The following is a 10,628-nucleotide window of genomic DNA, read 5'->3' as shown; positions in this document are numbered from 1 at the left end:
AAAGAGTTTAAATGAAATGTTCTCACTGACATGAGTTACTCAGACTGTCTCTTGAACAATTTTCTGAACCATTCACTAGAAACAATGGGTGGAGACCCATTAAGTCTTCTTTTAGTCTCCCACTGAATCCATTCTTGAAAAAACTGGACTTGAATCTGTGATTTTTTTTTAATGTGTTTGTAAAAAAAAAGGTTAAAAATTATTTTAAAATTGCATACAGTGAACAGATCAGTTGAGATTTGTGCAAATCATGATCCCAGATGGGTCAATTTAAGAGGGTTTTATGGAGGCTTTTCCAGCCTGTAACTCACACAGGTGGACATAAAAAAACATATATGGTGTGTAAACTGGCCAAAGGAAGAATGGCAGCTGCCTGAGAACCTGCGGTTGTGGAGCAAGGTGTAGAGTCAGTGCACAAGAGTCACTGCACAAGAGTCAGTGCACAGGAGTCAGTGCACAGGAACTGTAAGCAGATAGCTTGGCATCCAGGGCTTCCTGCAGCTCCACCCTGCTGATGGGTGGAACTTTCATCCTTCAAAGCACTGGGGTCCTGTCTTTGGACCCTTTTGGGCAGTGTCCCTTTGCCCCTGCTGGGAAGCAGGTGACAATCCCAAGCTGTCAACCACTGCCATAGCGTCAGATGTCACATAGAGAGGTGCTCAAATTGTCACAGGTATTACCAGCCCAGGTAGCTCTCTGAACACTAAGCAGAACTAGAGCCAACTCCTTCATCCTCTTCATTCTGATTTTCATTTAGCTAACTTGATATTTTTGAAGTTTAATCTTAAAATTTGAGCAGTCTGTAAAAAGCTTCATTCACATTGACTAGAAGTGGGAACCTAGTTTTAAAAAGAAGCACAATACTTTTTTGTTGCATGGGAAACAGAACCTAAACGTGCCAGATACAGAGGTAATTTACTTGCAGAAGTCAGTAGGTGCTCAGCAGTTTGGTACTTTGGGATCTAAATATGTTTCTGAATAGCTTGGCCCACCCTACCAGCATCCCTCATAAACTGACTAAGCTGTGAAATAAAAAAGACAAATTTCTGTTTATCTCACTGGAAAACATGGGTTGTGTTTTCTGCTATTTAAAGCCAAAGGGTCAGAGAGGGAGTTATCTGCAGTGACACGAGCTGAAATATGATTGTGAAAATATAAAGATGGAAAACACAACACACCTTGCCAATTATGTGCCACAGCCAGCATTGCTTCGCATCACTCTACAGAGGTCATAACTCATAGCTAGGAAAAATGAAGAACAGAACTCATCTGCTGCCTACTTAGGGGTTTTCCTCTTTGGTAGACTATGTCTGGTCTTGCAATTTTTAAATTTATTTATCTTTCTTTAAGCTAGCTTTTGTGATTAACAAAAATGGTACCTTAAAAAAATCATTGAAGGATCTGTCTCCTATTTTTCTTACCCTCTCTGTAATCATTCTAAGTGTTGACTACAAAATATTGCACTGATTTGAAATGAAAATGACAATTCCCTATGAATCAGCAGCCTGCTCTTCACAAAGATCAGAACCAATAAATAGAATCAGTAGAGTTGCTCTAAGAGGCATATGAGTCTTGCAGGTGGGGGGGAGTTCAGTCACTGCCCACTTCTGCAGGTTCAAGTTTTTTCATCAGCACCTGAAATTCTTGGAGAGGGAACACTTCAGGTGTAGTGATTATTTTTGAAACTATCATTTTTAAACGTAAAAAAATACAACTCAAGGCACATAAATTACAAAAATCCTAGCCAGTCTTTCAGAGTTTGAACAGCATTTTTCCCTTTTCAGATGGCTCTGATCCCTCCACTGCTTCCTCACCTCAGAGCCTACACGCTGACCTCCCATGGGAGAAAGCTCTCCCACCCTTTAATGAACTGTAAGCTCTTCTGTTTCCCTGGAACATGTACTCACAAGACACATCTGAAGGCAGGTATGAAAACCTTCTGATGGAAATTCCAACTGCAGTGACCTTCGGCAATGTTTTATCTTATAGTGATAGTCCCTGCTGAGAAAGATTGACTTTTTTTTGGCATAATGGAGCATGCTGGGCTTTGGGTGTTCAGGCCATGTTTCAGCCCGGTCTCTGTTTTCCCTGCAAATAACTGTTCTCATGCGAGATACTGACCACTTATTCATTTTAGGGGCTGGAAAATTAGCACAGAAGTGCAAATTCTGACCTCACATGAATAGATAGCGAGACTCCTGTTAATTACAACATTGCTTTTCTGTGTAGCTCGGGGGTTTTGTAGCATCAGTGATTCAGAAAACAGAGTATTTCGCAGTCTGTTTTCTAAATATCAACTACACCTAATGGAGCAACAGCACTTAGGACCTAGTTTCCCACAGACTTGTGTTGGTCTGCATTGCAATCCATGCAATGTAGAAAGAGCAAGCATTTTCATTATGACTGACAGTGCTTGTTTCCCTGATCTGTTACTCTGTAATTCAACAAATCAGACTTTAAAACCTGACACAAGAGACTACACTAGTATGTAAAATCAAAAAGCTCTAGAAAATGGCAGAAGATGAAAGCCTCTCTTGAACACGGGATGTTGTTAGAAGCGTTTGCCTTTAACACAGTGACAAAATGAAGTTTTACTCTATTATTTTTCTGTTGACTCTAACAGACCCAGTAGGAGAATGAGATAGGTCTTGTACTGCTTTGCATACTACCAGAAGAGAAAACTGATAGCTAGTGAACCAGCTAGAGTTTGGCTTGCAGGGTAATTGTAATTTTTTTCAGCTTTCAGCTTTCCTTAGTGATGTGAGTAATGGTGGATGGATGAAGGTATCAATGTGACTATATGAAAACATTTTTCAGTGTAAAACAAACTAAAGAATCGGTGCATTTTAATAAGACCAGGATGAAAACTTGGTTTCAAACCAGTTCTGTTGTAAAGCTCTTCAGAGTCTACTAGGTTTTCAGAGCCCTGGGCTAATTCTTTCCATCCTCTGCCAGGCAGGGTCTGTAACAGCTTCTGTTGTGCCTTTCATGTCATAGATCTGTGCTAAAATGAGATTCCACTTTGTAGAGATGCAGCCAAATAGTCTGTATTATTTTAACTAGGAAAGTTTCATGTAATAGTGGCAGTGCTACTGAGTTTTGACAAAAGGACATGGATTTGTATTTTTCCCCTGTGATGCCAATATGATGCTGTCCTCTAGATACCATGAAATGTACACATCCCCCAGTGCAATTATTTGAGATGGTTACTCCTTGGCTTGTGATTGCCACAAACAGCAAAGCTGCTGGGCACTGCCTGCTCACAAGGACCACACTGCAAAATGGGCCACGAAGCCTGTGCCATAGCATCTGCTCTTGCTATGACCCAAATCTGATTTTCAGAGTCTCTCAAAGGCATCCCTAGTTGCTCAGATCTTTAGGCTTGAACCACATTTCCCCTGAAGAGAAGTGGGCAGGAGCCTTTTGACCTATCCTGCTGTAGAACTTTGGTTTTGTTTGTGGCCGTTTTCAGGAACAGAACTGCTGACCACTGTTACAAATACTGTTTGTTTTTAAAAGTGTCCATAACTGCAGCATTGCATCATCTCCATGGTTATTTTAAAAATTCTCTTTGTGACTTTACATTATTTATAAGGTGATTACAGAACCATCTAGAAAAAAAATCCTTGTGTTGATCTTGACTGCGACTTTATCATTTCCTGTCACAACTGGACTGAGCCCTCAGCTGCTGTAAACTGATGTCACTTTTACTCTGTTATTTCTCTTCATGTTACTGGCACCATTGTCACCAACTGTCATGATAAGATATCCACAGGAGGGAAGAATCTCTTTTGAAAGACAAAGTAGATAAAATGACTGAAGAAACGGAGAGTATGTGCTGCACACTGGCTGGAAGTGAGCTTGAACGAGTTGGAAACTCAGTCTGTGATCACAAATATGCTGCATGGGAGCACTGATGAATGTAAATGGTTGCTAACTGTAACTCTACAACTAAATTAGCACTGGAAGATAGATCATATGTGAATTTGTTAAAATGCAGCCGCATGCATACTACAGATTAGAACGGGAACATTTTGTCTGATGCTTTCCTTCTACAGACTTCAAATTGTGTCACCAATTTGAAGGCTGCTGTTTTAAAAATAGAAGAGAAGCAGAGAGGGGGAGAGTGCCAGGGTCCCTCAGCTGCACATGGCAGAGCTTCAAGAAGAACTTAAGCCTCTTGAATCATCTCGCAGAGTCAACACGAGAATTTAAATAATTTGCGTAAGTTTGCATAACATCCACAACATGGTGAAGGTGAAAGCAAGGGAACCTGGATGTGAAGAGATTTAGCTTGGTGTGCCATCAGAATCAGGGGCTGGGAAATAGTTCACAAGACTCTGTGGTATCCAAGGGAACTTATTTGTATGGGCTAACACATGCAGATCCTATTAGCATAAGAGTTACTTCAGCACATCCTCCTGCATTGATAGGAGCCTTTGCTTGCTGCCCAGCAGTGCAGCGCCGAGGCCAGGCACGTTCCTGTCATTCTGAAGTCATCTCCTAATCATAGAGAGAGTGCATCAGAGCAGCTCAGGGGCAGAGCAAAGCCTCTCATCCAGCAGCAGGATGAGGTCATGTGTGGCCTGTAAGATGAAGGTGCCCCGTGTGCTTCCAAGGTAATAACTGAGAGGGATGCAACTGGCCGAGAAGGATAATCAGTCTCTGAATGCTATAAAAGGTACCAATGTATGATTTGCTGTTGGAATAGTAGTTTGTCAAAGAGCTGAAAATCTAGAGCTGTGGTTGCTAATTAAAAAGCTCCAAGGATCTTTGCCCAGATGTTAACCTGACTTGCTTTTGTTTAGGGCTCATCTCCTCTTTGGGGCCACAAAATTTGATTTATGGCTTTATGGCAGAGAGGTTTTACCTTTTAACTGGAGGAAAGTATTAGCCTTTAGAGAAATCTCTGACTGGTAACCCAGAGCACACTCTGACAGAGAGAACTTAGGGGAAGAGAGAGAAATGTAGGGAACAGATGATTTTCCCTTACAGCCACAGAAAGACAAGCTGTGTCAGACATTCTAGGTCTCTGTACATACTCACAGGGAAGAAGTGGAAGAACAAGGAGAGGAGAGGAGCAGGAGTGATTACAGTATATTATCCCATGGGGCTTGGGGGCCTGAGTATTTGTGTCCTTGAGACACCATGCATGTCTTGTGCACCAGTAAAATTCACCACTGAAGATTTCAAACCTGTGGGATGTTTATCAAAGTTTATTTTCAAATGTAAAGGTATAACCTTTTTAAATTTGAAGGGTTTGGTCATTCTTTAGACGAGTTTTGTAATTCAGATGCCATTTAAAACCCCACTGTGTTCTGAAACCAATGATGAATTTGCCCTATCCATCTTAGCCTTGTAATGGATAGATAGAACATATTAAGAGTTATCACCTTAAAGACAGATCAAAGTCTACTTCCTTTAATATTGACTTTCTTTAAAAGGACCTAAATATAACCTGCTAGCTAAATAATTCAGTTTGGGAAAGAGGGGAGGAACTGAGTGCATGTTTATACAACAAACCACAATAACTCTGCAGTTTTGTGATTTGTTGGAGAAGAAGCAGCCCTTATCACCTTTTCTGTTTAAGGAAATGTTACTCTGAGACTAAATGAGCCCAAACCTGTCAGCCATCCAAATGGACTCATCACTGACATAACTGGCAAACCCTTGCATGGATCACTGACAGGAACAACTCAGCTCAAGGAACAGAAACAATGGGCTAATCTGAATAAATGGTCCATTTCCAGATGTTTCACTGTGTCATGCAGGTTGGTTTTTACATTCCCTACTTGACTCCCTGTGTTTGATTATCAAAGGTGTTAAAAGATCAGTAACTCACAAAGGGCTTTCAGATTTAGTTGTCTTGTTCTCTTTCTGTTCTTTCCATAGATCCATAGATAGATAGAAAAGTTTTGGACAATGCGTATTTCAGCATGCACATGAGACAAAACATAGATTCAGTTAATGCCAGGGGTTCTTGGGAGTTCCAGAGCAGAGCAGCACTGCTGTATCTCTGCACTTCACTACAGTTCAAGGAGTGAGGTAAAAAGGCCATATCCTGCCATTTTTCTATGTATAACTAAATGGTGCCTGGAGCCAGTCCAATCCAGAGGGTTTCCCAACAAGCTAGAAGCCAAGCACGGGTGCTAGATGAATGCTTGGGGTTCTTCTATCTCCTGTCCTTGGTCACTTCTGTGCTCATGAAACATCCATCTTTCCTATCACACTAAGCATTGTTGGACTGGCTTTCTGGTTTTTTGCATCTACATTTGAGATGATGAGGAAGCAGAAGTGACCTGAAGACTGAAACCACACTCCTCAACTCCAACTTCTGGATGCAGAATGCCATCCTGTCAGTGATAAGCTTCTGGTGATGGCTCTAAAAATGGCTATATCTGTATTTGGAAAAGACTTTTCCTTTACCCTTAGTATTTTAAGTGCTGTGGAATCACCAAATACTGAGTAAGTTCTACTACTGTGTGTTTTGCAGTACAGGCGTATGGGAGCTTCAACTCAGCTCTGTTTCCAGTGATATTTATGCTTGTCACTAGTAATGCCTGTTTTAGTTAAGAATTTCTATATATTTTGTACTGTTATGTGGAAAAAAAAAATGGAAGCTGGAACTAGGATCTTCAGCCTGTTGATTGGAAGAGTCCATTTGGAAATGCCCTGACACCTCAAATGGGAACACACCCCTTCTTCCTGGTGGGAGAGATGGCACTAAGATATAGCTGCTACAGAATAACTTTTATGTGGTGGAAATCTCTCATAATGAGATCTATTGCTGGACCTTAATCCCACCGAGTACAGACATCAGGACAGTAAACTGCAACCTAGAAGTGTAATTCTAACCCTCCTCAGTATTCAGCCTCTGACCACTACCCTAACCAGAAGCAAACACCTTTTTCACATCCTTGAGTACATGGATAAGTCTGCTGTCCTGTGCACACAGATGGGAAAACCTTCCCAAAAGGATTTGTGAGAGCAAGAGATGTGATGACTGCTGTGATGAAAGCTAAGGTGTGTGGCAGCCCCTTTCCTGCCCACATCTCCTGCTCATGACAGGTTCCCATCCAGAGTACCACAGATGCCAGTCATGTCCATGAAGACAACCACTGTGCCCAGGTCAAGAGGCTCAAGGCAGCATTCCTGCCCTGGCTGGCACAAGTTGTGTGAGCTGGCAGGTCTGTCCCAGCCCCAACAGCTCTGCCCCGTGACACTCCCCCTCCATGTGCCCCCCTTTGGGGTGATGTGGGTGGGATAAAGTCAGTAGTGAGCAGAGAGGCAACATACCCACTTTCAGCTCCTTCCCAAAGACGGTCCTCTCTCCCAAGGCAGAGCAATTCCAGCGCCCGTTGCGAAACTGGAACTGGCACTCATTGATGCCCATCTGGGACCCTTCCCCGATGACGATGATCGCGTCCGGTCTGCTCTGGCAGATCGCCCGCTGCCGGGGGGCAAGCCCTGGGATCTTGTTACAGATGATGCTGGCTCCTAGGGCTACCACAGAGGAAAAACCCCTGCAATGACAAGACACGGGGGGTGGCTGAGGGGAGGCTCCTTACAGAGGTGGCCGCAGCACCCTGCTGCCTACCCGGGGCTTTGGCAAGTGCCCCTGGAAAACACCCGCCTCTTTCCCCCACCACTTCTCTCTCCTTCTCTCCGCAGCAGAGATAAGGAGCACGTGGGCTCCTGCCAAAACGGGACCCAACTTCCTCATTCGTAAATTAAAGCACATGCAGCGGCGTTGCGTGCCTGGGCCACGCACAGGGAGGGTTTTCCCTCTCCCGTTGAGCAGGTAGAGGAAGAGAGGAACGGAGGGAAGGCGGATAACTCAGGCTCTCTGCCCCGGCCTGCGCCTCCTTCCCCCGCCGCCGGGCGCACCTGGCCGGGCCGAACCAGGGATGCTGCGGGACCGGACAGCCACTTCCCGACCTGGTCCTCCCGGTGCCGCTCCTCCGGCTGCAGCCGCCGAGGAATTCCCGAGCGGGGAAGCGGAGCCCGCTCCGCGCTGCGGCAGGTAGCGGGGGAGCGGGGCGGGGGCGGCCGCGACAACGCCCGCGCCGGAGACCGGGGGCAGAGGGGACGGCTGCTGCGGGAAGTCCCCCGCGTATCCCCGGCCTCGGGCATCGCCGGGGCCGCCAGCTCGCTCCGCCAGAGGCTGCGCCCACGAGGGTCGCTCAAAGGTGCGGGGGCTCTACCTGTCTCTTAAGAAATAATCCCGATCGCCACCATCCTCATTTCTTTTTGAGACTTCCCGAGTTAAATAGTAACAGGTCTGGACAGGTTAGGTTGGGAGCGAGAGAGAGCGCAATTGTTATAAAAGAAAGGGGAAAAAAAAGAAAAAGGAAAAGAAAAAGAAAAAAATAAAATAAAAAAAAAAGTTACTTACCCGATCTTGATGTACACAATCCCCAGGCTCAGAAAGATGTGGAAGATCCAGCGCCTTGTTTTCCTGTTCATATTCCTTGCTTGCCGTGTCTCAACCCAACGTGCGAAAGGGTGTCACCGGGGTGAGGGCAGGGGGGCCGGAGGGGCAGCCCCCGCCGGGGTGAGGGCAGGGCGGCCCAAGGCAGCCGCCGTCGCAGTCAGGGCAGCGCGGCCCCGGGCAGCCCCCGGCCCCTGCCCGCCGGCCAGCCCCCGCGGGCACTCACCATGTCCGGGGGCTCCGCTCGGCCTCGCCCCTGCCCCGCTGGCTCTCGCTTCCCTCCCTCTCGGTTTTCTGTGACTGTCACACGTCGCGCGTTATTGCTGGCAATGGATGGGCTGCGGGATCTTCGTGAGCTCCAGCGGCTCTGGGCGCTCCCCCCAGGTTCAATGTCAACTATCTTCCTCTCTCAATTTTTTTCTTGTTTTTCTTTTTCTTTTTTCTTTTTTTTTTTTTTTTTTTTTTTTTTTCTTCTTGTTTTTCTTTTTTTTTTTTTCCCCTCCCTTTCTCTCTTCTTCAGCTACTTGGGCGTGTTCTCCAGAGGAGGGAGTTGTCCAGACGGGGGGGAAGAAAGGCGGGGGAGGTGGGAAGAAGGGTAACCAGAAATGGCAGACGGATCACCTGCCTGCACGGGGGCTCGCAGCGATCCTCCCGGGGCGGAGAGCGCGGCTTCTCCTGCGGGCACGGCCCGGGGGACAGCGGCAAGGGTTCCGGGGGGTGTCACCGGGGGATCCCCCCGGTGCTGGCCCCGGCCCGCCGGGCGGCATGGGGCACCCGGCGCTGCTCCCACCGGCCGGCACCGAGCAGGGGGATGAAGTTTGTATTCGGCGGTACCCGCCTCGCTCGCCGGGGCTGCAGAGCACCTGGAGCTGGTTTTATGCCTTTGCCCCGGCCCCGACGCTCCTCCCCTCGCTCTACCTCCCCGCCTGTAACGCGCTGCCGGGCTCCCTCCCGGGTGCCCACCCGAGGTGAACCGGGGCGGCGAGGTGAGCCCTGGGCGACCCGCAGCATCCCCGGGAGCAGCGGGGCAAATGCGGAGGGGCGGTCTCCCCCGGCAACCAAAAAGCTCCACGCTGCTCCAGAGCCCGGCCCTCTACCTGCCCCGAATCCGCCGTGCCCTCCCCGCTCGCTTTTTGTCCGACCCCTCTGATGACAAGGACAGGGAGGATGGGCTGCCCGCTGCCGAGGGTCGGACCCCGCCGGGGAGGCTAGGGGTCAGGCGGCCGCTCCGCTGAACCGCCTGCCCGGAGCGGTGTGGGGGGCGGCCCGGCAGAGAGGAGGAGCCCGGCGGTTCCTCGGTGCGGGGATTAATACGGATGTGGCGACTATTTTATTATCCACTTAAAATATTTCAAACAGGGAGGTTGCCTAAATGATAACAGGGGTGTGGTGCGGGAATTGTTCTGCTGATAGTGTTTTTCTGAAAACAAAAACACAGCGAAAGGCGCTCAGCACCCGCGCTGGGAACCCAGGCTGACCCCCACGGCCGAGCGGAGCAGCGGCCCGACCCGCTGGAGCTCCCGCACGGACCCGTCGCGCTCCCGAACCGTCCGGGATGGTCCGGGCAGGGGCAGGGGCCGGGCAGAGAGGGCCGTAGCTGCCAAGCCTTGCCCTGAACACGGAGTGGGTCCCCCCGCCTGACCCCAACAGCGCTCGGGGACTCCCGGGGCCGCAGACGCCTCCACGTCCCCTCCGCGCCCGGCAGTCCCCGCCAAGGGCCGGGCCGGGCTGGGCTGCCGCGGGACCTGCGCGGAGAACGGGGGAAAATAGGGGCAGGTGCGGTGTCTGGTGTGCGGTGTGGGGTGTGCGGTGTGGGTTGTGTGGTATAGGGTGTGAGGTGTGCACTGTGGGGTGTGCAGTGTTAGGCGCGGGGTGCGGGGTGTGAGGTGTGAAGTGTGGGGGGGGAGCAGTACAGGGTGTGGGGTATGAGGTGCGGGGTGTGCAGTGAAGTGTGGGGTGTGAAACACCCCGTGTGAGAGGTGAGGTGTGAAGTTAGAGGTGTGAGCTGAGAGTTGTGTGAGGTGTAATGTGCGGTGCAGTGTGGGTTTTTGAGGTGTGTGAGATGTGCCGCGTGCGGTACGAGCAGTGCGGTGTGAGGCCAGAGGGGTGTGACGTGTGAGGTGTGACGTGTTGAGGTGTGACGTGTCAAGGTGTGACGTGTTGAGGTGCTCGAGGCAGCGCTCGCGCACAGCCCATT

At 48.7% G+C, this 10,628-nt stretch overlaps 1 protein-coding gene across 1 annotated transcript in view; it reads right to left on the bottom strand.

Moving 5' to 3' along the window:
• Nucleotides 1-8,512, bottom strand: part of LOC103539608 (protein Wnt-7a) — a 33,249-nt gene extending 24,737 nt beyond the window's left edge. Inside the window, exons 1-2 of the mRNA XM_008506123.2 lie at nucleotides 8,396-8,512; nucleotides 7,297-7,523 (exon numbers count right to left, since the gene is read on the bottom strand). Of these exons, the coding sequence (XP_008504345.1) occupies nucleotides 7,297-7,523; nucleotides 8,396-8,466 (298 nt within the window). The 5' untranslated portion in view covers nucleotides 8,467-8,512. The remainder of the gene's footprint in view (nucleotides 1-7,296; nucleotides 7,524-8,395) is intronic.
• Between the last annotated feature and the right edge of the window lie 2,116 nt (nucleotides 8,513-10,628).

Source organism: Calypte anna, chromosome 12 (genome assembly GCF_003957555.1).
Source record: "Calypte anna isolate BGI_N300 chromosome 12, bCalAnn1_v1.p, whole genome shotgun sequence".
Taxonomy (NCBI): domain Eukaryota; kingdom Metazoa; phylum Chordata; class Aves; order Apodiformes; family Trochilidae; genus Calypte; species Calypte anna.
Note: the sequence above shows the minus strand (reverse complement) of the source record. Positions and strands in the feature narration are given on the sequence as shown.